The sequence below is a fragment of the Psittacula echo genome (assembly GCF_963264785.1).
Source record: "Psittacula echo genome assembly, chromosome: 1".
In the NCBI taxonomy this organism is placed as follows: Eukaryota; Metazoa; Chordata; class Aves; order Psittaciformes; family Psittacidae; genus Psittacula; species Psittacula echo.
Window position 1 is genome coordinate 106,138,377 of NC_137735.1, and position 27,467 is coordinate 106,165,843.

The following is a 27,467-nucleotide window of genomic DNA, read 5'->3' on the forward strand; positions in this document are numbered from 1 at the left end:
CTGTCAGCTGTTGTACAACATTTTTATCTTTGCTTTCTGTTTGTATGTCTGCTCATACCACATACAGTTGCATGTTTCAGAAGTTGCTTGGGGTGCCTGCGCGGCTGCTGCTCCAGCTGCTGCTCCTCCCCTTACTCTTGCTGGTATGTCGCACCACCTCATCCAGCTAAGCCTTTGGCTGCTTATTTCATTTATCTGTCCCTGCCCACTGCCTTTTGGTGTGAATCATGCTGTTATTTGTGTATGGTGGGTTGATTTTTTTTTTTCCCCTCATATATATAGATCTCCTGTCTCTGTATGAGAATCTGAACAATTTGGAGAGAGCAGGGCTGGCTCTCTTATTTGAAGCTTTGCTGTGTCCATGCTGTTTTCCTAGACAGGACTTCATTTTTCAGATACAGTCCTTGCCAGCAGTGGTTTTTAGTGCCTGTTTAGTGAGTTGCTTTGCTGCCTTCTCTGTAAGGAGCCAAGCAGCATTACTAAGTCCACTCTAGCTTCTCACCCAGAAGAGCTCCAGCACAACGCACAGTGGTGATAGCTGGCATTTCTGAAGGTACTTGCTTTATTGAGCTGTATTTGTTTACTTTGTAACAGGTCTGGCACTGAAACCCTCTCCTTTCTTTTTTACCTTCTAATGCTTGAAAAATACCATTTGTATACTTCATTTCAGGAGTAAGTTGAATGCCAAAATGTGTCATGCTGAGAAAATGGGAACTTTGAAAGGCAGAAATATGTTTCAGTATCTGCCTTACCCAGAGGCTTTCATTCAAGAGCCAATTCCCTTGGAATGTAAATTGAATCTTTATAAACTTTGCAGATTTACCCTTTTTGCTGCTTTCCTAATTGCTGGGCTCTAGGGGTGTGCTTGGGTGCCTAAATTATTATCAACCTTTCTGTGATGTAGCTGTTTTGGGAGGAAGGATTGGTGTTCCCTGTCCTGCTGATGTTTGTAGCTTTACATTTTAAATCCAAGTCAGAGACCCAGCAGCATGATAATGTCATTCTGTCATGCGGTAAAAAACAATGCTTCTCTCGCCAAGAGAATTGTATTGGTGTTTGCTCCATAACTTAAATATGCACTAAGTAATGAGTCCAGAATAAATTTGTTAGGGCTGCTGTATAATTATGCTATACACATACTTTCAAAAATAAGAATATTTCCACTGTGTGACTTAAGTCCAGATTAATTTGACAGTATAGGTCAGCTGTATCTGATAGTAAGAACAAGCTATATGATATAACGCAGTTGTGCAGGAGACTTGCCTGTGAAGAGGCTGGCACCTTCAGACCTGTTGTTGTGGAAGTGAAGCCCAGTTGCGATGCCCACCACTGTCTAACTGGCACAGAGTTGTTATTTTTGCAGGCAATCTTTGTGAGAGAAAGCAAGAATTGATCAAATAGGTTACTGTAGTATCCTGAGAAATGTGAAACCCTCTAATAAGGAAGGTAGCTGGGAAGACTGGTTTCAGTTTTCACTACTTGTAGCATACTTGCACATATTTATATTCTTACTGAAGTGAGAAATCATTAAAAATGTAAACGTGAAAGGTTGGAATAATATGCTAGAAGGATCTGAAATTATGAATTTACCTGCTTTGGAGGGTGATGTTGGGTTTTAGTGAAGGGTTTTCAGTGGTGGAAATTTTCAGGAAAATCAATTGACAGTTTAACTTCGAGGTGCTGGGAGTGCAAACTGAAGTTGTAGTAAACTGGAGGCCACTGCTTGGTCTTTCTCTGATTCCCAATCAGGGAAGATCTGGGAATCAAAAGGTCAATGTATGCTTTGACGAGGCAGCATTATTTTACCAGAAGGGAGAGGTCCCTTCCAACTGAAATACTCTATTCTGTAATAAGTCAGGAGAGTCTTCCTTACAGAAGACTCTTGAAAACTCCACTGTGTTAGCATTGGGCCTGCTGTCCCCTTTCTGTGCCTGTCCCATGCTCTCCCTCATCCTTTGGGAACATCCTTCAGCTCTTTCCCACTCTGCTGCTGTTCCACCTGCCTCTGGGGGCAAGATTTTCTCCAGCTGCTGCACATGTGTAACTCCTCATCTGCTTGCCCTAGGTGCTTGCTGCTGAGCCAAGCAGGCATCAGGAGAAGGGCTCCCTTCTGCTGTAAGATCAGCCATCCGTCCAGGAGGCACAGCCTCTATTTCTGGACCAAGCAGCACATATGGCCTCTGTGCTTCTGGCATCTCTGAGATACTGTCCTGTGGCTGTGTACTGCTCAGTGTCTCCTGTCCATTAGTTGGGTTTGATGTGTGTCTCTCTCTCTCTCACAGCCAGTGTTCTTTTTTTTTTTTCGGAGTAACAGGCCCTTTGGAAAGAAACGCCTTTGGTTGTTGTCGGCCAGAGGAGTTTTGGCCAAATGTGGTTGGCTGGTTTAATATGACCTTATCCATGGTCCAGAATGCCTAATGCAAGGCTGGTGATGCAGCAGAAGTAGAATGGTTCCATTATGCAAATGGAATGAATCTGGGTGAATTAGGAGATTTTTGAGGGCATTTCCAAGAACTATGGGTGGCACCTTTTCAAAACATTCCTGTTAATGTGATGAGGTCAGTAGCAGTGTGCTGTCAATAAAAGGCCCCATTTTGAAGCTTCTTCCTTCCCTCCCTCATCTCCTCCAGCGTCATTTGTTTATAAAGGCCATGCTTAAGGACTTTACTTTGTTATTCCCAACTGAATATTTCATTTGGGATGTGGATTTGTGCTTTGTTTTGGGGTTTGTTAGTGGAAGCAGAGAGGCCAGAGGAAAAAGGATAAAGAGTTTTCCTGTGCTGTGAGTTGACATAGGATTTTGCAGGGTATCTTGTGTCTCCTGCCAGGTTTGTGTGCTTTCCTGCTTACTTTGGGGAACCTGGAGAGCTTAGGGCATTCTTCGGTTTATAAAGGGGTTTAATTTGTTGTTGTTTACAAAGGTAATTGTTTTGTTGTGGGTTTTTTTTTTTTTTTTCTGTTTTATTTTATAACTGGGGACACCAATTGCAAACTGAGCAAATGTAAAGTAAATTCTCCTGAAAAATTGTTGTGCTGTGGTACAACAAGGTCTGAAGGCAGGGCTGGTGGGGTGTGCACAGGATATATGGAGTGCTTTAAGGTCCCTTCCAACCCAAACCATTCTGTGATTCTATGCTGGAAGCAAGTGCTTCTGGTAATGTATCCCTCCTACTTTAGTGGAGGGGATAATGGTGGGTTTATGCTGTGGTACGACAGTGAAGTCAGTACAAGTTTCTTCTCTGGTAAATAGCTTTCTCTGAGTTTGCTAGTTTATGGATTGGCTTCTTGTCTGTGTTTTCCTACTGTAGAACTACAGTGAGGGTCAGCCCTGCTATTTATAGCGTGGTGTGCTAGTGCCAGAATTGTTATCTCCTTTTTACAGGCTTAATAAAATCAAGTAACTTAGATTTGCTATTTGGTAATGTCTGCATTTGTGAGTATAGGAGCATCGGGAAAACAAATTAACAGGAAATAGAATTGCAGGGTTATTTTATCCTACCAGGAATACAAGATGTGCAAAGGATAAATATCCTGTTGCTTGCCAGTGCTAGAAGTGTCCTCATTATACCTTAAGTAAAGGTTAATCCATTTCAAGCCTGGGTTAATGCTGCTCTATCCTGACCACTCCAAAATGACCATAAGTTGGGGTTTTACTCTATTAAGTAATTTCTTGCAATAACTTAATCACAGATGCCAGTGTGTGGTCAGCAGTTGCTCTGCTTGATTTGAGTGTGTCAATATGCTATAGGTTTTTCCACTCAGATACCTGGTTTATATTTCTTTTCCCACCTGTCAATGGAGAAAGAGAGTATAATATTGTACAACAGACTCAGTAGGGAAAACAGTGATAAGTTCTCCAGCTTTTGGAGAGGTGTCCAATCTGCAGTACATGTGTGAAGAGTAGAACCCCTTAATTTTTAGTAAAGACTATTAAGAGTTGACAGCTCTCATCTTTCTTTAGTAGAAAATTGAAGGGGATAAAAGTGATTAAAAAACAGAAATATTGATATCATCCTGAAACAGCTGTAACGCTATTAAAGCCTCTTTGTATGTGTATAGACAGCTAAATTTTTATTCTTGGAACTCCAGCATCTCACACACTCCAAAATACACAGCTAAAATAATATCTACATAATACTATAAACCTCTTTTATTTGTGACACAGCAGCTGCATTTCTGGCAACAAATATCTTATTGTTGCACCAATGAAGTTAAAAATCCATGAGAGAAAATCCCGTCCTCACAGAGGGGAGCAGTCAAATACGCAACAAAAAAACCAGGCAGAATTAAGTAATTTCCCCATCCTGATATGGACATACAAGTTTTCTTCCATATGAAACTTTTAATCCGTTCACCTTAAAAGGTATTAAGATCTGCTTGAAGATCGTAAGCCTAATTAAGGGTTTGTCTTCCTTAAAATCCCCTGGTGAAATGGAAGGGGATTACGTAAATAGTCAAAAGGAAGTGTATGTACTTCTGTGGAATTTTCCAAAACCAACCCCAAACAACCTGATCAAACGAGAATGGGGCTGAGGTGCTGCTATTCATGGCTCTCCTTTGTGAGGCTCTTTTAAAGTGCCTCAACCCACTTCCAGGTAGGGCATGAGTCTCAGGACAAATTGTGCTTCTTTTTACATCTCCCCTGGCTTCCCTGGACCAGCTGCAAGGGACTCAGGACTGCCCTAAGATGTCTTTTTCCAGCATTAAAAGCATTGTTCTAGTATGTCCAAGTTCTTTGGGTTTGAGATGAAAGCTATTGAAGAGAACAGCCCTTCTTCTGTCCTCTTCCTTCCCAGTTTTTAAGTCCTCAGTGACCACATGCCCTGACCTTCAAGTACTTCATTTATATAGGTAACATGTTTACAGCTGCATAAGATGATTTCCCCCTAAATTTGTGAATCCAAACACAGACAGCTCTGTAAAGGAACAGCTACTTCAGAAAATGCTTGTTTCATTGGCAGCATGGCACAGAGGTGGCTGGAAATTAAACTGAAAGACTGGTTGCCTAATGGCCTTGTGGTAAGGAAGGGTTTTCTATTCTTGGTGGTTGGTTGTTCTTTAAAAAAACAGCCAAAACCAAACCCCAGCAGCAGCAGTTTCCCATTTAAAATATGGCAGCTCCATTATTTCATTTCCATGCAATGATTTCTAGAAGCCCTCCCCAACTTTCCCCATGTAATTTTGTTGAGTGTCTTTAAGATTCAAAGATAGTTGATGACTTTCTTCTGTCCTTGAAATAGGTTCTTCTCTGGATGGGATTTGGGATTTTCTCCATTTACTTTTCCATTTTATCCTGTCCTTTTGTAGCACCTAGAATTTCTGGAGTCTGAAATTGTCACAGAGTTGTGATGTATCCAGCTGTGGGAGGTGCCTGGCCCTCCTCTGACTTACTCCTTTTCCTTTCCACTCTCTGCCACCTCTTCTCTTGCCCAAGCTGGGCTTAAGTCTGCTGGAGGTACATTTTCCTCATTCACGGACAAGGCCCGTGGCCTGCATAATTCTTTGCTATGATTCACCCTTTGTTTTGCCAATGTGCTGGTTTGGGTTTTTTTTAGAGAGTGGGTAATAGGCCCTCCTGCTTTCTTGGGATGATTTTATAATACAGGAGGTTTTTTTAATGGAGTTTCTTCTATCTAAAGAACAGTGCCTTTCCTGTGAATTCTGTAGTGTCTAAGAATTTGGCGATGGAGAATGGGAAAGAAAAATAAATATATATGTGTTTATATAATTTTTGTATTATTTTTTCCAAGTGAGTAATGATGTGACATGCTCTGTTTCAGTACATGTTACCATGGCGATGACTGCAGGGACGACTACAACATCCTTTCCCATGAGTAACCACACCCGGGAGAGGGTGACGGTGGCCAAACTTACGCTGGAGAACTTCTATAGCAACCTAATTATACAGCACGAAGAGAGAGAAACCAGGTATGGGTTTCATCTTTTCTTGGTTGGCTTTTTGCGGTGTTTCTTTAAGGGCACTTTGGTTCCCCGTTCTTGTAAGGTTTTTTTTCTCTACTTGGTAGCAAGGAGCTTATCCCTGAAGGGCACAGGCTACATTGCAGCTGCTGGCTGTGCTAGTAGACCTGTGAACATCCCCTGCTACTGTAACAGTCGATGAGTGACAGAGGACCTCCACTTTTGACATTTCATACAATCTACCTCCTCATCGGATTATTATTACTTTGTGGAAACTGCTCTGTGCAGAGTCTTACTTTGCAGCACATGCAAGTTTTCTGCCTCAGCATGTGAGATTGGTGATCTCCAGTTCCGCCACGCATGCCATAGGGAATAAACTCTACAGAGGTAGATGCTGCAGAGCTGCTGATGGGTGGTAACATGGGTTTGTGGTGTCTATTCATGCTCTGCAGCATGGGGCTCATGCCAAGACTCTCAAACCCTGCAGAAGGAAGTGTTACAGGAGGTGGGGAAAAAGTCTGACAGGATTGATGGGGTAAGGAAAGGAGGCAGGGAGCTGGGGGTGGCCTGGAGTGGAAATAAGGGGCAGTAAAGAGCATAGGGTTGGTGATGGAGGTTTGAGAGGCTCTTGGGTAGGCAGGAAGAATTCTGGGGATAACGCAGTTCCACCTCTAAATTGTTCTTGGGTGGTGCTAACTGGTACTCTGTGGGAGTATGTGTTGGTCATCTCCACTTTAATTTTTCTCATCTGTGCCGAATTCTGCCTCTGATGTGGTGAAGTGCTACTCGAATTAAGTGTCAACATACCAGTATTTGAAGATAATGAATGTTGTATTTCAAATTGTCATCAGCATGTGAAATTATCATTCCCCTGGTAATATGTTTTTAATTGAGGGGTTTTCAGCTGAGCAGCAGGGTTTCTCTCTTCATCATATTTAGTCATTATCCCACGTAATTGAGTTGCTTCTAGTTAGGAGAATAGAGTGTCTGCTGAGGGCCTTTAATTTAGGGGATCCTGCTGTACTTCCCGAAGTGCAGAAAGACACCAGTAGCCTGGCAACGAGCCTTCAAATTCTTTGCTGCTGCTAATGGGTAATGAACTTTCTGAAACCTGCACCTAGACAGTCATAAAGAAGTGTGCCATGGGTAGAAAAAGAGGGGTCCAGTAGACATGTGAGGGTAATGAGACACTGGAACAGGTTGCCCACAGAATCTGTGGCTACCCCATCCCTGGCATGTTCAAGGCCAGGTTGAATGGGGCTTTGAGCAAACTGATTTAGTGGAAGGTGTCCCTGCCCATGGCAGGGGATTGGAACTGGACGATCTTTAATGTCCCTTCTAACCCAAACCATTCTATGATTGTGTATCGCCATGTGCTGACGCCCTGACATATGTAGGGTAACCCTCAGGCTTCACTTGCCACTCAGATCCTCCCAGCCTGGCATGGCACCAGCGGGGTGAGCCACAGGACCAGTGAGCCCTGGCTTGGGCAGGACACTGGGAGATGATGATGATAAATCTGGGTGGGTAGAGTTAGTTGGCACAAGAGTAAGGGGAGCAGGACCAGGTGTGTGACTAGAGAGAGGTCAGCAAGGCTGGGGTGGGGGGTAGGGGTGAAAGCTGGAGCTGGCTGAGGTGTTGGAGGTAAAGCTGAGATAGAAACTGTGGGGGGAAAAAGAAGTGTTTATTCTGATTGGTTATCCAAATTGGTAAAACCAGCTTTGCTTCAACAAGGTTATATGAAGAAATACAAATCAGTAGAGCGATTGTATGTTTGGACCTTTAATGCCTAATTGTGCAAATACCTAAGTACTTGCTTGAATTTGCTTATGCATTTTTAACAGCTTTGATCACAAATGAATAAATGGGAGGAGAGGCCAATAAGTCCTCAAATTTCCATTTGAGGCAAATTCTTTGGTATCTGGAATATGTGAAGTAACGGAGTTGTCTTGCTTTAGTGTTCCATTTGTTTTTCATTAATATTTAAAAAAGCAATCTCTGTTTTTCCCCTTCTCAGGCAGAAGAAGCTAGAAGTGGCTATGGAAGAGGAAGGCCTCGCAGATGAGGAGGTAAATACTACTTAAGTAACCTTTGAAGAGGCCGCTTTGCTTTTGTTTCCCTACTTCAAATGAGCATTTGAGAAGCTGACAGAAACATTAGCTAGCATGACAGTATGTTTTATTCTGTAAATGAATGTTGCCCCTATAAATAATTGTTTATTAGGGAAGTTGTGAATATACTTGCATGATACTTGCAATAGCTACAGCTTTGTATGCCACTCTTAATCCTTATGAGACATGTGGCCACAGCAAGTATATAGCATGCTTTTGAAAGATTAAACTTGTTTGCCGTTCTATTTGGGAAGCAAAAATGGTGAGATGCGCTTAGAAAAGTGGATAGAATTCAAAATGCTGAACCATTTTTTCTTCATTTAAACAATGAACTGGGTAAACCCTTGCTCCATTTGGACACAGATAAGGAGGGATCTGTGTCTGGTTGGCATCTCTCAGAACTTTAGTCAGTTAAGTTGCTTTTCTGAGGTCCATCAAACCGTGGGTGTCTGTACTGCCTTCAAGAGTTGTCAGGAAAATAAGCAGGAACAGTGCCTCAGTTATTTCTGAGGTTGTGTGGCTGCCCTAACTTCTGGGAAGAGGGAAAGGCGAGCGTGAGTGTGTATTGCCATCTTGTGGTTTCAAATGATGCTGTCACCCTAGTACAAAATGTGGCAGGTAGATGCCTGATCGATGGATCTCGTTAACGGTCTGAGAGTCTCCCTACATCTTTGGGAGCATTGGTCGGTGTTTGTCTCCTCTCAGGCTGAATCTCATTGACATTTTTATAGAACAAAATATATGGCAGGATTGGACAGGTTTTTATTTCAAATACAAGTGTTTGCCTTCCGTAAACCAAATGGATTTTGCTACAGATCGTGCAAGCTGGATCTCTACTGCCTGTCAGGCTTCTTATTGCCTGTCTTTTTTGCACCCCTTCTTTTCGATGGGGTGCAAGTTTCAGCTTTTATTGATCCTTCACATGCCCAAAACCAAGAGTCCTTGTCTCAGGTAGTGACTTTGGCCTTTGGACTGATGCGCTTTGTTTGAACCAGAATAATTTTTTTTTTCTTCATTATTTTTAATTACCATTTATTTACATCTAAGTATTAAAAATAATAAAACGACCCCTCCAAAAAAGTGAACCTGGGCCTCTGAAGGCTAGTATCAAAGACTCTGCTTGTGGGTCATACTCATAGAAATTCAAAAAGGCTTCTCCTTTTGGCATTTCTCTCTTCCGTTAGGATTACAGAGAAATATTTCACAGAAAGGGAAAGTCTGTATCTGGATTTTCTACTGTTAAATGACTTACAAACTTCAGTCTATGTGTCTCCTTAGAAAAAGCTGCGCAGGTCACAACACGCTCGCAAAGAAACAGAGTTTCTGCGACTGAAGAGGACCAGACTTGGCTTGGATGACTTTGAGTCTTTGAAAGTTATAGGAAGAGGAGCATTTGGGGAGGTTTGTGGCATTCTTGCTTGAACGTGATATAATTATATTGAACATTAAAATAAAACATTTTAATTACAGTATAAAAAGTTCCACTTCACAGTATCACAGTGTGTTAGAGATTGGAAGGGACCTCAAAAGATCATCTAGTCCAATCCCCCTGCCAGAGCAGGAACACCTAGATAAGGTTACATAGGAATGTGTCCAGGTGGGTTTTGAATGTCTCCAGAGAAGGAGACTCCACAACCTCCCTGGGCAGCCTGTTCCAGTGTTCTGTCACCCTCACTGAGAAGAAGTTTCTTCTCAAGTTTAAGTGGAACCTCTTGTGTTCCAGTTTATACCCATTACCCCTTGTCCTATCATTGTTTGCCACTGAGAAGAGCCTGGCTCCATCCTCATGACACTCCCCCTTTATATATTTATATACACTAATAAGGTCACCCCTCAGTCTCCTCTTCTCCAAACTATAGAGACCCAGCTCCCTCAGCCTTTCCTCATAAGGGAGATGCTCCACTCCCTTAATCATCTTAGTTGCCCTGCGCTGGACTCTCTCCAGCAGTTCCCTGTCCTTCTTGAACTGAGGGGCCCAGAACTGGACACAATATTCCAGATGCGGTCTCACCAGGGCAGAGTAGAGGGGAAGGAGGACCTCTCTCGACCTACTGACCACCCCCCTTCTAATACACCCCAGGATGCCATTGGCCTTCTTGGCCACAAGGGCACAGTGTTGGCTTATGGTCATCCTGCTGTCCACTAGGACCCCCAGGTCCCTCTCCCCTACACTACTCTCTAACAGGTCGTTCCCCAACCTATACTGGAACCTGGGGTTGTTCCTGCCCAGATGCAGGACTCTGCTCTTTCCCTTGTTATATTTCATCAAGTTTCTCCCTGCCCAACTCTCCAGCCTGTCCAGGTCTCCCTGGATGGCAGCACAGCCTTCTGGCGTGTCAGCCACTCCTCCCAGCTTAGTGTCATCAGCAAACTTGCTGACAGTACACTCAATTCCCTCATCTAAATCATTGATGAATATATTAAATAATACTGGTCCCAATACTGACCCTTGAGGCACTCCACTAGATACAGGCCTCCAACTGGACTCTGCCCCATAGACTACAACTCTCTGGCTTCTGTCCTTCAGCCAGTTTGCAGTCCATCTCACTACCTGATCATCCAGGCCACACTTCCTCAATTTAGCTATGAGGATGCTGTGGGAGACTGTGTCAAATGCTTTGCTGAAGTCAAGAGTTTTATTGCAGAAGAACAGCTATTTGAATAATTGTGCAAGTGTGATAAGTAATGAATTACTTGAATTTCTCAAGGCCCCTGGAAAGGCCCTGAGAGGTTTCCCAGAACTTCCCAAACTGATGTTGTCCATGTGGCCCCCTGAATTGATGGATTTGCTGTTGCACAGCTCCTCTTGGTAAACATTCTTCCTGCCCTGTGTCACATCACATTTATATCTTCTGAATTTTAGCATGCATAGTCTCACAGCTGCCTGGAATTTATGGTGCCTGCTAAGTTTTTCTAAAACAATAGCTACTTCAAACTGTCTGTTCATTAGTAGTATATGTGGTGTAGAAATATTTCTTTTTTCCATGTGTTTTTAAATGTTTAACAAAAGAATTTTTCCATCCCCAGCAACTTCGAGCCTTCCAGTAGATTCCATGCTGGGGTCTAGGTTCCGATGTATAAAAGATTGTTTGGGTTGTATTTCTCATTATAGGTACGCCTCGTTCAGAAGAAGGATACAGGTCATATTTATGCAATGAAGATACTAAGAAAAGCAGATATGCTGGAGAAAGAGCAGGTTTGTGTTATATAAGTCCCCTTGAGTTCCAACTTATGCTCTCTAGAAAATTGCTGAAGTTCTTTGTGCAGATCCTATTTGGTCATATTTTCCACTTTGAAAGCCTCAATAATGGTATAGCAGCCCAAAGCATCTATGGAGCTGCTAGCACAGTACAAAAGGATAAGCAGAAGTTAGGAAATAAGGTCATGTAACAACATTTTTAACAATGTTTTAGTTACAATCTGTTTTGAATAGAGACAAAGGTTGGGTTGGGTTTTCATTTTGCTTTTCCTCCCTTTATCAGCACAGACCTTATAGTATGTAATATGTAAAACTGCATTTCAAGGAAAATGCTTCTTGAAAAGTAATGTTGTGCCAAAGTGTAAACTGTATTTGACATTTTCTTTTGATGGTTAGATTGAACAGATATCCCACTGTTCAATGGCTTTGTTTTCCTTCTTAGCTGGGTCTTGCGTTGTTTTGCTTTGGTTTTGTTAGTTTGGTTTGGTTTTTGCTTTTACTTTTTAGTTAACAATACACTGCAAATTCCTGCTAGGACACGGCAAGTACTTCAGCACCACAAAGCAAGGAAATCAAGTGCGGATGTCTCGAGCAAAAGGGCAGATAAGAGAGATCTTTTCCTTATTAAACCGAAGTCCAAACCTTACCCATCATTTGCTCTTGTATTACATTTCCCAGCAGTGGTACTTCTACTTCTTTTTTTTTTTTTCCTGGCACAGGCGTTTTGTCTCTTCAAGCCCGTGCCCTGAATATAGGGGACTAGAGGAGCACCATGTTCTGCACAGCAGCCAAGGATGCATGTGGCCCTCTGGTCAAAGCCCTGTCCTGGTTTTGTAGCCTGATGTGGCAAGGAGGCTGAGCTCTCACTCTCCATTTCATTTGTGATGGAAATCTTCCCTGGAGAGTGTTTCTCTGTTACAATTTTCATTGCCTGGTTTGTTCAGTGGAGAGCAACACGGGACACGAATGCAAGAAGATTAAGATTTTTATTAATTATTATAATCTTTTTTCAAGCCTGATAGCACTGGGAGATATCCTGGCTGGTTTTTAAGCAAGGTGTTAATATTGTATTTTATAGCCACACTGAGGAGTGCAGGGTGGAAAGGAATATTTACTGATGAGAATAGAGCTAGATAAATCAAAGTTGGAGTGCCTGCTACAGAGAGAGAACCCAGTGCTCTGTGAAACCCTGTGGAAAGAACACATACATGTAAAGATGCTCCTGGCCAGTAGAACTGGGGAAGAGATGCAGAAGACAGCCCTTGAAGCTGGAATAGTAGTACATGTTTTCTCTGCAGAAGTTGTTTTCTGGTGTATGAATAATGAAAATCTTAGAGCTCTTGAGAAGTATTTTCCCATGCATGTCTTTCATTTTCCTGAAGTATGAGGGTACATTCTAGTGAAACACACCATCCTCCTCCAATTTCTATTATTAGTTCCCAGTGAATTCATGGAGTAACAGCTCTCTGTGTTAGGGTTTTTTTTCTCTCAAGGCATCAGCTGGGGCTGGAATAGCCTGAGTAATGTCATATATTCTGAACCTCACTTGCCTATCAGCAGCAGTGGTGGCTGTATCAGTTCTGGACCAGCTTCATGCACATCACTTGGAGGAATGGCTCCGTCTTTTCTTCACTTTCCTCTGCTTATGTAGCCCAAGACCTTTACCATTTTTGCACTGCTTCAGCACTGGCCACTGAGCTTATTGCTACCTGCTGTCATCTGTGGGCTGAAACTCATCCCAGCCCTTTTCCCGCTTGGCCAAGGCACATGCCATGCAGTTTAAATAAGGTTTGTTATGCAAAAGGAGCATGTGCATAGGAGCAGTCCCTGTGTATCATCTGAAAGGGGTACGTGCACCATCATCAGCGTGTACAATTGTAATTTGGGAACTAGACAGTAGTTCACTGTAAGTCAGGCATTTCTTTCTTCACAGCAATGAAGGAATTGGGTTTTGCAGGAAGTAATTAGACACTGTCACTCTTCTTAGAGGAGAATTCCCAATGCTTGTCTTGCCAAGTTTAAACTGAGATATATGCATAGAAGTTGCTATTAGCAATTTGTTTCTTTGCATATGTGTATGAGAAATCTGGTAACTTGTGACAGTAATCATAATGCATTTACCATTTACCTCTTGGTTCTTCAATTCTTTTAAGACCAGCTCTGGCCTTTTCTAATAACTTTGTCAGTATTTGCGTATGGAATTTTTGCCTAAGCTTGCATCAGGGACACTACATGTACCTTATAAAGCTCTGAGGGTCAGCTTTGTGACTTCTATTTAATGTTTCTGTTTCATTTTAGGTGTAGTAAAAAATGGGAATTGCACTTTTCCACCACCTTTGTCAGTTCTTTCCAAACAAACAAAACCAGCTTAACAACCTATGTTTTGTGTTTCTAGAGATTGCTTCTGCAAAGTTGAGTGAACAGGTCTTTTTCGACATTGAGTTGACTTCTATGGGTTCCTGGTGGGTATTCTGGGAGGACTTTGTAGGATCTAGTATAAAACTATGAAGAGAGCATGAAAAATAGTTTCTTTCTTAAAGATCATGGCAATATATTGTAAGACTAGGCAATAATATGGTGTTTCTCTTTGAAATATTTAAATTGTCCTTTAATAATAGTTTGTTTTTTCTTTTAAATTTTAGGTGGCCCATATTCGAGCTGAAAGAGATATTTTGGTTGAAGCAGATGGAGCCTGGGTAGTGAAAATGTTTTACAGCTTTCAGGATAAAAGAAATCTTTACCTGATCATGGAGTTCTTGCCTGGAGGTAAGCTGCATGTTGTGGCATTAGGTGATTACAAGTACTTTTTCCTTAGCTCTTGTTAGCTTTGTAAAATATTAGAAACAAACATGCTGTAAAATTTGTAGTGATAAAAATTTTACTGCTGTTTTAAATCAAGTCCCAGTGATGTGACCATGCCTGATTTTTAGGGGAAGGAGGAAAGTTACAAAGCGGTGTTAAAGTAGACTTGGATTAAATAATTATTCTAATCCAATATTCTGCTTTTTACTGCTGAAGCTAGTAACAGTAAAAACAACAATAAAACCTCTTGTTTAAACAGTTTATTTGTACAATTTATGCATTATGTGTTAAAATTCACTTCCTGGGCTATTCCTATTTAGGATTTTCAAAAGGTTTACGTTCAGTTTACTAAAAAAGTATGTTGGGTTTGTAGGTCCTTGCAGTAATAGCTTTATAATTAGTAGCTATAAGGCCAGTTGCAAGGTTAAATTTGGATTCTACTGGGGTTTCATGTAGAATTAGTCTTGTGATTAAAACGTTCTGATTTCTAAGCTGTATTTTCATCTCTTTGATTAGGTGACATGATGACCTTACTAATGAAGAAAGACACCTTATCAGAAGAGGAGACACAGTTTTACATTTCCGAAACTGTACTGGCCATAGATGCTATTCACCAGCTGGGATTCATCCACAGAGATATTAAACCAGATAACCTCCTGCTGGATGCTAAGGCATGTAATGTGCATATAAACTGCTTATGCTTTAAACAGATGATGCCTTTTATAGATGTGCTAATCAGTGGGAACCAGTAGTGCCACACTAGTGCTTTAAACTAGGTGGAGTAAAGGCAGAAAGTGGTCTCTGTCTTTTCCTTGTGGAACACCGATATACTTGAAGTAAAACCACCCTTGGCTTTAATTGAAAAGCCTTTTAACCCTTGTAAGGCAAGACTTTTAAGTGAGAAGACCCACTTAAGATGCCCAGATGCTCATATTCTTAGGGACATGGTTTAGCAGTGGGCTTGGCAGTGCTAGGTTAACAGTTGGAATCGATATTAACGATCTTTTCCAGCCTAACCAAATCTATGATCCTATAGTCATACACATTAAAAACTGATAACCTTGGTTACTTCAAGATGAATGAAAGCATGAAACATTCAGACAACGTTAGATAACCAGTTCAATTCCTACCGTTACCTTACTTGTTTTATTACCTACTTGCCGGTGGAGGCGAGTCTGTTTGTTAGACTAACTATAGCAAGCCATTAAATGCATCTAGTAAGCATCATATACAAGTCTGTAGACTATCTAGCACTGATGTCTAGAAACCTGATTAAAACCAGGTTACCATCAAAGCAAAACAAAGGAATTTTGTCCTGGAGGCTTTTGCAGTCTCAGTGGTATCCAGCTCAAAACAAAACCAGGCAAACTAGCTTCCCTCAGCTCTTGCAGCATTGTAGTTACAACTGTTCCCAGGGGGCAATAACTTGTTCGAGAGGAAACACACTCTCAAGTACACCAAGATTCAGTCATTATTTGCTTAGCTGTCCTGGATTAGGTAGTCCTGTGCAAGTCCATCATGGCCTGAGAAGGCATGTGCAGTTATTAAAACTTTCTTTTTCAAGCACTACCTTTCTAAAATATGTTTTCATCTTCTCTGATCTATCTATCTATATATACATACATATATATATATATATTTTTTTTTTAGGGTCATGTAAAACTGTCTGATTTTGGACTATGCACAGGTTTAAAAAAAGCTCATAGAACAGAGTTCTACAGGAACCTTACACACAACCCGCCAAGTGACTTCTGTAAGTAGACGGTGTCCTAGTTAAACATCTGAATAGTTCTGAGCTGCAGCTATGCCACATTTTAACTTCTGTCTACTGGGATAAGCAAGATTGGTCAGGCTGATTGCATTTAATTGGAAAACTGGAAATGCATGTTCCCTCAGACAGGGAAGCATTTCATAGGAAAAATCATAATTTTTGCAGTGTTGATGTATTTTTGCACATCCATACACAGATACAAATACACATAATGTGTCTGCATTTTAATGTATTTTTCAGAACAGTGTTAGAAACTTAGAGAAGTGCTCTTTCAGAAGGGGCATGGGTTTCTGTGCCAACTTACTGAAGTCAGCGACAATCTCATTAAGCTTGTTCTAAGAGTAAAGTTGTTCATCAGCATGCCTTGGTGACACAGCCACATTAGTGTGTTATTCTACAAATGCAGAATTCCTCTGCAGTTCTTGAATTCTTCACTTGTTGCTTAAAAATACCATTGCCTGCATCTGAATATATGTTGCCAGCTGCAACAATAAGTGTTGCTTATCCCAGATCAATATGTAAAACTTTCAGCAAGTTCTAATTTAGAATTACTAATGTATCCTACTTAGATGAGTTTCAGCTGCAAATTGGACAGTAGTTGTTACTATTTTCCCATCTCCGGTTACCGCTGAGTATTTGTTTCTAGACTAAAGATACAAAACAGTTATTCTTTGAAATCAGAACGTTTGTATATTTTCTTATAATTCTCACAAATGCATTTATTACCTAATAACTACTTTATAAATTAGCATTTCAGAACATGAACTCAAAGAGAAAAGCAGAAACATGGAAGAAGAACAGGCGACAGCTGGTGAGTTATTAAAATTATGTATATATTTTTTTTCCTTTTAAACTATTTACAGAAAATGTTAAATAAGAGCTCTGCATTAATGCTACTGTTTCTTTAAAAACTGAAAGGCCCTCATCTGTTATAGATGTTGCTCTCTTCAAGCTCCCAAAATTGAAAATAAAAGAAGATGGTCTAGTGATTCCAGTTGTGGAATAGCTCTAGGATCAGGCTTGCTTCATCTGCTTTCAGATCTATAATTAGCAAGACCCTGCTCTTCTCTCTGCCTTTATTTCCCTTATAAACATCTGGACTAACTAACCTCAGGTGTCAGTAACCACTTAGAAAAGCTGTATTTTGAGTTTGTCTTGTAGACTGATGTGGTGCTGACACTGTGTATGAGCTCTTGCAGTTCGGTGTTGCAAGAAGATGCAGAGCTGTGTGGTTCTTCTTCAGAGAATCATGGGGAAAATTTGTTTGTCCTTGTGTTGAATGGGAATGTGATACAAAGGCAGTGGAGGGTATTGGCACTGGAATGCTGCAGCCTGCGTTTATAATGAAGAGTGGTCAAGTAATAAAAGGGAGCTGTGGCATTAACTGTATCAAAAGAAAGTATCTATCAGCCATGGGACTTCAGAATTTTAGCCCTGCTCATGATTTTCACCAAATAGCAGTTGCAAAACCCGCAGTTTTCAAATTTTGGAACTTCTTACTTTGCACCCTCTGGTTTAAAAGTGACGTGCTGCAGGATTCCCAAGAAGCTTTTGGTTGTTTTCTCTTGCCTCATGAGACATAGTGAGATTAAGTTGCAATCACACTGCCTCATAGGGACTTTATTTCATGCCCTTACTCCTGCTTGGAGTTAATCCCTGAAAAGACTACATCTTCATGTCAGTTATGACTGATGTGGTAGAACTTTCTGATGAAGCTAGGTGAATCACGAGGCGGCCCAACAGAGAAAATAAAAGGCCAATATGACAACTTTTATAAACAGTGTTTAGAAAGGAGCCATATTCTTGGCTTTCCATTGGTGCAAAACTGAACATCTCGGCTCCATTTAATAAAACAAAGTGTTTTGTTTCTTCTCAGAAAATGAAAGTAAAAACTTTTTTGTTTGGTTGTTTTTTTTGGTTTTTGGTTTTTTTCTTACCCCACCATCCTGTGCAAAATTTTCCATCGATGGAGAGAAATTCCCAAATAGCTCAAGATCTAGTTGTTAGCCAGAATCATCCAGGCTTTTAAAAGGTTAAAAGGATGGAGCCTGGGCCCAGAAATAGCACAAATTGGTGTTGCAATAAAGACAAGATAGTAAATCCAACAGCTATTTATCTCCAGTGTCACACATGGGAATCTACCACTGGTTATTCCTTCTTTTCCTTTCCTTTTCCTTTTCCTTTCCCTTTCCCTTTCCCTTTTCCTTTCCCTTCTCCTTTCCCTTCTCCTTTCCTTCTCCTTTCCCTTCTCCTTTCCCTTCTCCTTTCCCTTCTTTCTCCTTTCCCTTCTTTCTCCTTTCCCTTCTTTCTCCTTTCCCTTCTTTCTCCTTTCCCTTCTTTCTCCTTTCCCTTCTTTCTCCTTTCCCTTCTTTCTCCTTTCCCTTCTTTCTCCTTTCCCTTCTTTCTCCTTTCCCTTCTTTCTCCTTTCCCTTCTTTCTCCTTTCCCTTCTTTCTCCTTTCCCTTCTTTCTCCTTTCCCTTCTTTCTCCTTTCCCTTCTTTCTCCTTTCCCTTCTTTCTCCTTTCCCTTCTTTCTCCTTTCCCTTCTTTCTCCTTTCCCTTCTTTCTCCTTTCCCTTCTTTCTCCTTTCCCTTCTTTCTCCTTTCCCTTCTTTCTCCTTTCCCTTCTTTCTCCTTTCCCTTCTTTCTCCTTTCCCTTCTTTCTCCTTTCCCTTCTTTCTCCTTTCCCTTCTTTCTCCTTTCCCTTCTTTCTCCTTTCCCTTCTTTCTCCTTTCCCTTCTTTCTCCTTTCCCTTCTTTCTCCTTTCCCTTCTTTCTTTCTCCTTTCCCTTCTTTCTCCTTTCCCTTCTTTCTTTCTCCTTTCCCTTCTTTCTCCTTTCCCTTCTTTCTCCTTTCCCTTCTCCCTTCCCTTCTCCTTTCCCTTTCCTTTTTAAAGCCAACAACTATAGAACTTCTTGTGTATTTTGGTGGATACCTGAATCTTCAGCTAAGATGCCCATCTGATATTGCAGTGGGAATGTTACATTACTTCATCACATTTAGGAGGATGATTTCCATTTACTTTCAAGGTTCTCTATAGTTATTCATGTAAAAGAACAATGTTCTTGGGATTTTAGATAGTATGAATTCTCAAGTTAGGAATTCTTGTCCATCCAAATAACAAGCACCTATATGTGTATCCCCAGGAAAAGGGTCTGCAAAGTATGAAAGCATAGTCTTTATCCTCTAAAGAGTTTATTCTTTCTTTCCAGGCATATTCTACTGTTGGAACCCCAGACTATATTGCACCAGAAGTATTTATGCAAACTGGGTACAACAAGCTGTGTGACTGGTGGTCTTTAGGAGTGATTATGTATGAAATGCTAATAGGTATGTTAAAGACCCCAACTTAAGAATCATTCAAAGGTTTCAGAGGTAAAGGGTTCATTAATTCACTGAGTCTTCTCCCCTGAATAGTAGAGGTTCCAGAATTTCATTTTTCTACCTGAAGTAATTCCCAAATTCAGCTTCCAGAAAACCTTTAAGTCCTTTCTCCTTTCCAAAAAGACAATAAGAGGTGATGCCTCAGCTGTTTCAGTGCGTAACTGTTCACTCTTAAATGTGTTTGCAGTTCAGTCTCATTATTGGAAGTAACAAAATAGCATTTAATGCTGAGCTACAAAAGAGAAAACTTGGCTGGTGCTACTGGTTAGATTTGGGAACGCTAGTGGCAAAAGCAGAGGCCCAGGTCACTTTCCTCTTCTGGGAAAAGCTTGTTAATATTTCCATTTGTTTGTACAGGGTATCCACCTTTCTGCTCAGAAACACCACAAGAGACTTACAGGAAAGTTATGAACTGGAAAGAAACGTTGGTATTTCCTCCAGAGGTGCCCATTTCAGAAAAAGCAAAGGATTTAATTCTAAGGTCAGTAACAAAAGCCCACTTCTGGCCACTTACCCAGCCATAGTCATCTTCCATTAGGTTAATTTTCCATTCTGCATGAAGGAAACTTTAGATTAGAGGGAAAGTTGGTTTCTTCTGTATCACCATCCATCATCTTTTTTCCCTTTGCCGTTTGTTTAAGTTAGAGGAATAAACTGTAATGATCTTGAATTGTACCACAGTATAAGGAGAAACAGAGCAGACTGAAAAGAAGGTGATTAACACACAATTTTCGTCTTCTCAGAGGGAACTAGAAAATAACCACTCACCACAATTTAATGGACTGAACAGAAATCTTTTGATGTTTTGGATTTACTCACTTTTTCCAAAATGACAGTTTTGAATCCGTTCAGTTTGCATTGAAGTTCTTGCAAGGGGTTTTGGTATCTAGGTCAGGCAGAAATGCTTTCTTGTCCTTAGAGGTTTTTTCTGGGGGGGTGTGGAGGGTAGTTTGTGACTTTGATTCCTACCTTCACCCCTCCTCCCCCAATAATATTACACACTTACTCAATTTTGTTACAGGCAGAAAGGGGAACATGCTTCATAGGCAGAGCCAAGAGCTAGAATTATTATTAGTCCAAGCAGTGCTCCAGTAGCATACAACAAAGGTAGTAAATACAATAAATAGTTACCCTTAATCCAGTTACAGTGATACTAACAATTCAAATTATTATTTCTAATCCTCATTAATGTTTGTGTGTAATGGATTTATTATGGGTTCAGTATTATGTCTCTAGTGTTCCAATTACCTGTCCTGTGTGTTGTCAGCATCCCATCTTTGCTGGAAAGAGTACAGTGTTGCTGCTGAGGATTTCTTCCTCCTCAGTCTTGGCTGTGTTTGGAGCATATTTAGATATTTCAGGCGGTATATTTGTTAGCATGTCTTGCTCATGAACTTACTTATACAATGACTACTTGAATTTATTAGTTTTTCTACATACATGGAAGGGTTTAAATTAGGGTAAGCTAGCTTTTGTTATAGGCCATTTACTAAAATTAGGTCAAACCAGCAGGTTAGGCAACAAACAGCTGGCCATTGGGTAGTTCATCCATTACAGCTTGGACAAGTTCAGACAACCTATATTTCAACTTAAAGGAAGTTGCAGACAAAGCTGAAGTTTCTTTATGGATATAGATAAAACTGATCTAAAATAAGCTTAAGTTCAAACAAAGCCTGACAAGTCCTGCAGTCTGGTCTGGCTAACTGTTTTACAAGGTTTGGGGTCTATTATTAGTACTTGGCATCAACCAACTGGCTGGGGTACAGTAGAAATGTAAGCAGTGTTTTTCCCAAGTGACACTTCACTACAAGTGAAAGAACATTCATTACAAACTATAATTGGAGACAGTTACAGCCTAACTTGCTATGTTACTAAATCACCTGCTGAATATTTCCCTAACTAGTGAGATGGTGACTTTTTTTGTATTGCAGTGTGCTCATGTGAAAAGTGCCTTGTGAATCTGAGTGATGTGATCATGTGGAGAGACTGAGTTCAGGATAACTAAATCAACCACCAGAGGCTTTGCTCATATAGATGAACAGGATTTCATTTAACAAAGGCCAGCTGAGTTTTAGAGCAACAGGAGGTCCACATCCCCATGCTACCAAGTACTCCCGAATTCCAGGAGGTCATCAGGTGACTCCACACTTGGCAAGACCAAGCTTTTTGTTTGACATGGGTGTTTTTTCCTGTTATTGTAAGCCTCCCTCTCTGTGGCATTGGTGACATCTTTGGCCATACTTAAAGAGACTGCAAGGACAATGTAAAAATATAAAGCAGTTTTAGCTTTGCAAGCAAACAAAAGATAGCTAGGATTTAATAACTCCTAGGCTAAGCATTGGTATGCTCACCATCTCCTTTACGAGCTACTTCTGATGAGTCTTTTCCAGCCAGCTTAGGCATTGGTCCAGGCAGGCATCAGTCCAGGGGAGAAGTGTCAGCCTCTGCTAGTCACTGGAACAAATCCCTGATGTCACTGAGTTGCTGTCAGAGAGCTTTCTCCCTATTTTTTTATTTCAGGATTTTATACTTTCTGCTGTTGGTGTTTTTTCTCCTGCCTACCTAAGCAGGGAACAATCCTATCTGTGTCTGAATTTTCACCTGTTTTTTCTTACTTGACTCTATGGACTTTCTCACAGCTGCTTCTCATAATTTGACAGTGTCTTGTAGAGTCTGAGATGAGGTTATGCAGCTGGGCCATATCACAAATAGACCTTGAGTCTTTGTACCACCAGCACCTGGTTGTCTAAGGAGAGGGAAAAGCAGATGATAGGGAGAATAGGGACATGGCAAAATGTGACATCAGAGAGTGGTCCTATTTCACTGAATGTATCTGTTCCTGTTTGACTTGGAAATGTGGATTTTAAATAGTTGAGAACATGCAGAGGAGTTTTCAGTTGTAGGGAATTAGCCTCCATTCCAAACTAATTTTACAGGGCTAGAACTGCTGCAACTTCTCACAAACCTTGAAGATGGGGATGCAGCAGTGTAGGATGTTGTCATCATAGCTTTTTGTTTTGGGATTCTAACAGTATTCTGCTTCTCCTAGATGCAACAGGCTGCTTTTACATTACCCCAAGTGATGGAAAATTGGAAACGACTTCCTCACATTCCTGATGCAGGGTGCCACAGCACTTTTATTTGCTGATGCTTCTGTTTGCATTGATGGTAACTTTCCCTTTATTTTTTCCACTTTTTCAGGTTTTGTATCGACTCAGAAAATAGAATTGGTAGCAATGGAGTAGAAGAAATAAAAAGTCACCCATTTTTTGAGGGAGTGGACTGGGGACACATCAGGTATGCATAGATACATGCACACGTTTTATAGAGAGAATAAAAGCCATGAAAGCAAGAATTTCATGTACTATAATGTCAAGGATAATTATTTCCAATTTATCTTTCATTTTGAAAGGCAGCTACTGGCAGTAGGTGGGTGACAGCAAAGATTTTTCAGGCCTTGCTGACATTCACAGATCTGGTCAGAACTTAAATGTCTTGAGATGCCTCAGATTGCCCAAAGAGTGCCCAGATGGAAAGAAACTGTGGTAGGGTGGCTGTGTTATTCCTCATGTATGCTCTGATGTCAGCAGAGAGCGTCTCTTCCAGTAGTAATGGGCTCTGCAGCTATCGCTATAATTAACTTTTTTTGTAATAGGAACACAAGAAAAGCAAACTCTATTCCAGAAATGCAGGGGAAATAGATGAATGAAGAGGCAAGAGGCAGCAAGTGAGAGGAAAATACAGGGCATGTCTTTATGGCATGCTGCAGATACTACACCTGAATGAACCGGTATGTCTACAGAGCACTGGGCAGAGGCACTGACTCATCTCTGTGGCCAAATTCTGCTGGGCCAAGCCTGGGTAGAGGGTATGGCCGAGGCAGCTGTGCCAGTTCCAGCTTGAGCTTGCGCCTGCAGATGCTGAGCTACAACTGCACATACCCAAAGTGATAACAGCTTTAGAGCAGAATTTGGTGACCCCACAGATCCTTTCAGTTGAAATGATGGCTACTGTTCAGCTCTCTTTAAGATTTGAGGTAGTCTTTTTTTTTCAGTAATAGTGAATTTTCTACATGAAAATACATGCTGAAGTCATGTGATTGTACAGCTCTTGTACTTCTCATTTCCTCTGGTGCAGAAAGCCTCATTTAATTCCTCTCCTCAGCGTGGGAGGTATTAATAAGCAGTAAGAGCAGTAACATTATCTGTTCATGCCACATTTGGCAACCTGGTGAAATGGTTTCCCTGTTCCACTCAGAAGTGTATTTAATTGTAATAATTACAACTGTAATAAGTTTACAGGTGTAAATTAATGACTTCCTCACAGTGCCGTGTTCCAGTTTGAATGCTTTCGTGGGACATGCCACTTCAGCAATTTTGAAAGCCGCTTTAAGACTTCTTAAGGGGCTCCCTAATTGTTGAGCTAATAAAGCAGTAACATGTCAGAGCCAACCCATTTTGGATGAGAGATACTGGTGACTGAGTGTCAGAAATAGGAATTACAGTTGACAGGTATTTGGATGAGGTCCAGGCTGCTGCTGAGCACTGGAATTGTAACACATCTGATGGCTCCAAATGCAAGTAAAGTCCTGCTCAGCTGGGTTTATGAAATGAACCACAGTGGTTCTTGGTGACAACTAAGATCATAGCAATAGTGGTATGGCAGATAAGTGTGGAATGCTGTTTTGGTTAATGGGAAAATTATGTTTGTGAAGAAGATACTAATGCCAAATAGGAAACCAGTAAATCTCCCCATGATGGCAGCAAACAGGCAAGTCAGATACGTCACTGATGGACTCAATGGAACCTTTGTGTTTTAAAGGCATGTTGTTACTGTAAAAAGCTAAGTTAAAACTGGATTTTAATGTATCTCTTCCTACTATTCACTCTTCTGGCACTTGTTTCTATTTGCAGAGAAAGACCAGCTGCAATCCCTATAGAAATCAAAAGTATTGATGATACTTCCAACTTCGATGAATTTCCTGAATCTGATATTTTACAGCCAGGTGAGACTGCTGTTGTAAATCCCAAATTTCTATTTCTGATGAGCCAGATGCTGTTGTTGGTGGTGGTTTATATTAATTTTTCTGATGTAACAGAAGTAATCAAAGTAACAGACATGATCTAGAGATTTTCTTTCAAATCCAAATGTAAACCTATGATCTCTCATAGCTTCTACTTCATTAGAACTTTGGAAGGGGGGGGAGGGGGAAAGCCCACAGATTTTAACAGTTAATAAAAAGCATTCACATATATAGCAAGCACAGAAAAGGGTGCAGTTTTCTACCATGCAGTCTGTCTAACCAAGTTCTGGTAAAACTTTATGCACTGACTTGCTTTTGATCTTTAATGACTTCTGTGTTTCGTGCCAAACATAAATCTTCACATATGTGTGGGCAAAACATTTCAGAGAGGTGATGAGTTAACATAATGATTTATGCACCTGAGTGGTTCTGCAAATCATTGAAGTTTTTGTAATTGTTAATTTCTATTGGCAAGTAGTAGGAAATTTTTATACATAAAAGGCTTGATTCTCTCATATGCCAAGTTCTCCCAACTCCCACTGTTTTCAATTAATTATTAATGGCTTAAAGATAGGCAGATACATAACAAAGATTGATTGAGGACAGATAAATGTAGATGTGCTAGCAACCATGAGAATTATCAAAAAGCTAGGGCTTTTTTCTGAAATGGCTTTTATTTAATGGCGAGGAAGTTTAAATCCAAAAGCAATCAATCTCCGGTGTCTAAGAACAGCTGTTTAAGTCTGTGTTTGGATAATGCCAAGTACATTTGTATTGGTTTTGGCATTTCAGCCCCACGGAAACTGACACTGTATATCTAGATACTTACGTAACTTTGATATTGGTGTGTTTGGTATCTTAAGTTGAAAATATTATTGTAGAACTTTAAAAGCAGTAACCGGGAGCTAAATACAGAAGCTACTGCAATCAATGTCTGTGTGCAGCACACCAGCCATGTGGGCTGCTCCTGAAATAAAAAGAGGCTGTACAAACCTTGCTGAAGCTATAAGAAGGAGGAAGTTCTGGGAAAGTAATATGTGTGATGTATGTAGTTCTCTTGGGAGAACTTGGATATCCCTTTTCTTCTGTTTGTGGTGAGGATAACACAATATGTATACATGTGTTTGCTGTGCATGGAGCATCCTAAATGTGTTTATTGTAATTGTGTATCCTGTTGGCTGTGATAGAGGTTTTTGTCAAGGTCTCCTAACAAGCTCCCATGAGTCTGTTAGGGTGTGTAGACATACTAAAAAAGGCAAACTGACTTGATCAGAAACAGGATTTCTTCTGTTGACTAGGGGAATAAGAGCTCATGGTGGTTTATATCACTGCTCTGTGAAAAGTCCTCTCAGAAGTAGTGTTGGGTTTTAATTGTTTTGTTTTACTTGTGTTTCTGAATTCTAGTGCCAAACACAACGGAACCTGACTACAAATCCAAAGACTGGGTTTTCCTCAATTATACCTACAAGAGGTTTGAAGGGCTCACGCAGCGTGGCTCAATCCCTTCCTACATGAAAGCCGGGAAGTTGTGAAACAAAACACAACCCCACAAAAGATAAAAAACACAAACCTCAGGTAGCTGCATCACCAGACCCGCTTGGCGTTAGTTATCAATACATTGACTCTGGTGCGCATCAATTTCACAAGGAAATTCTACAGGATTAGGATTTCTGAGACTTCTACAGGAATTAGTTGGCAGTGCCAGCTGGCTGGTTTTTTTTTGTTTTCTTTTTTTTTTGGTTTTTGTTTTTAATATTTGAATATTTTTGTTAACTTTATTATGCAAAGGTACTGGAATAAAAGGAACGTACATCCCTTTAACTGCACTGCCTATGTGTGTATAACGGTTAATTATGCCTCTTTGTACTGTGGCTTTGTACTGTAAACCATCTAATCCAGCCAGGAGTAAAACATATCCTTTTATGCAGCACTGTTTCTATACTGCTTACCTGGGTTTTAGATATGCAGTATAAAAACCCATTGTCCACATTCGCAAAATTCTCTGAACAGTTGCTCCAGGGTGTTCCAGTTGTGGTCTGCAGATACCCCACGAGTGTGACAACATTAAGTTATTTTAAATAGCAATGTCCTGTGGGCCTATTTGTACCCTGCCTACCTTCGCATCTCCCCACTGGAGGGCTTTATCAGCCGATCATTCCTTCTTCTCTTTCTTCTTTTTCCCACTGTGTGTGGTGGTGAGACTTCTGTGATCTGTTCAGTGGTACTTTTGCGTTAAATGATAGTTGATGGGTATTACTGTTTAAGATGATGATGCCTTTTGGCAACTTCAGAAGAAAAAAGGAATCTGAGTAAAAGTCATAAAGATTTTTCACAGAAGGGAGATTTTCTGATTCCAAGTTCTAAAGAGATGGCAGAGTTTCCAGGACTGCATTCCTGCCTCTGCTGTAAAGCAGATCATCTTTTTGCTGCTTGCAATTCAAATAGCCTCTTCTGTCAGTGCAAAATGTATTCTAGAAGAGTGATCAAATTGTTGCTTTTTCTTTTTTGTCACCCTGAGAAGTTCCAGGCAGAAGGGATCCTGCTTTAGCCTTGTCTTTCTAGAATACCCTGTGTCAGACTCTCCTGTGGGCTCCATTGTCTTCTAGTATCTCCATCTAACATGGACCATGGGATTGCAAAGGATCAGATGAGTCTGCGGTCCAGTTTCCAAGAACCACAAACATCCATGACTGAATTGAGCAGAACATCCACCTGCTTTTCTCCCTTGTCTGCAGGATGGTGACTGATTTGCAGCAGAGACAGGTCTCCTTCTCCTAGGTCAAGGAAACTGAAGCAGAAATCCCTCCGTATGCAGTGTATGGTTTTGTTTCTCACCCCAGCAGCAGTTGAGGATTGAATTGCACACCTCAACAGTTCACAAATAACTGGTCGCTGGCAAAGTTACCTGTATCTCTGCCTGTACTAGCATATTATCTGCAATACTTTGGATCTGTCACACTACAGCAGAGATTTTTGATGTCACTTTCTGGTTAAAAGAGATTTGCAGCAACCAACAATTCCCTAGTTATTAAACACGCAGAGTCACTGTCACTGTCTTCCTCTGAACGGAAATGACAGACACTCTAAAACCTCTGCAGCACCCATTGGAGTGAAGCACAGGATGTTTTTGCATAGAGTAGGGAAGGCTCCATTAGACTGGCTTTTGCAGCAAAATGGAAGGGACTATTTATAAAGCCATTACAGAAAAATTTATTGCTGTTAGGCACCATGGTGCAGCTGTTGTGAGTTATTCGTATGCTTT

General features: G+C 40.8%; 1 protein-coding gene across 1 annotated transcript; it reads left to right on the top strand.

The window, feature by feature from the left end:
- Window positions 1-5,780: 5,780 nt before the first annotated feature.
- Window positions 5,781-26,026, top strand: STK38L (serine/threonine kinase 38 like). Its single transcript, XM_080627896.1, has 13 exons — window positions 5,781-5,928; window positions 7,937-7,988; window positions 9,309-9,431; window positions 11,143-11,226; window positions 13,872-13,995; window positions 14,548-14,702; window positions 15,682-15,784; window positions 16,552-16,613; window positions 19,011-19,128; window positions 19,540-19,663; window positions 22,384-22,479; window positions 24,096-24,187; window positions 25,610-26,026. The coding sequence occupies exons 1-13, from the start codon at window positions 5,792-5,794 to the stop codon at window positions 25,735-25,737; spliced, it is 1,398 nt and encodes a 465-aa protein (XP_080484022.1). The 5' UTR covers window positions 5,781-5,791; the 3' UTR covers window positions 25,738-26,026.
- The last annotated feature ends 1,441 nt before the right edge of the window (window positions 26,027-27,467 follow it).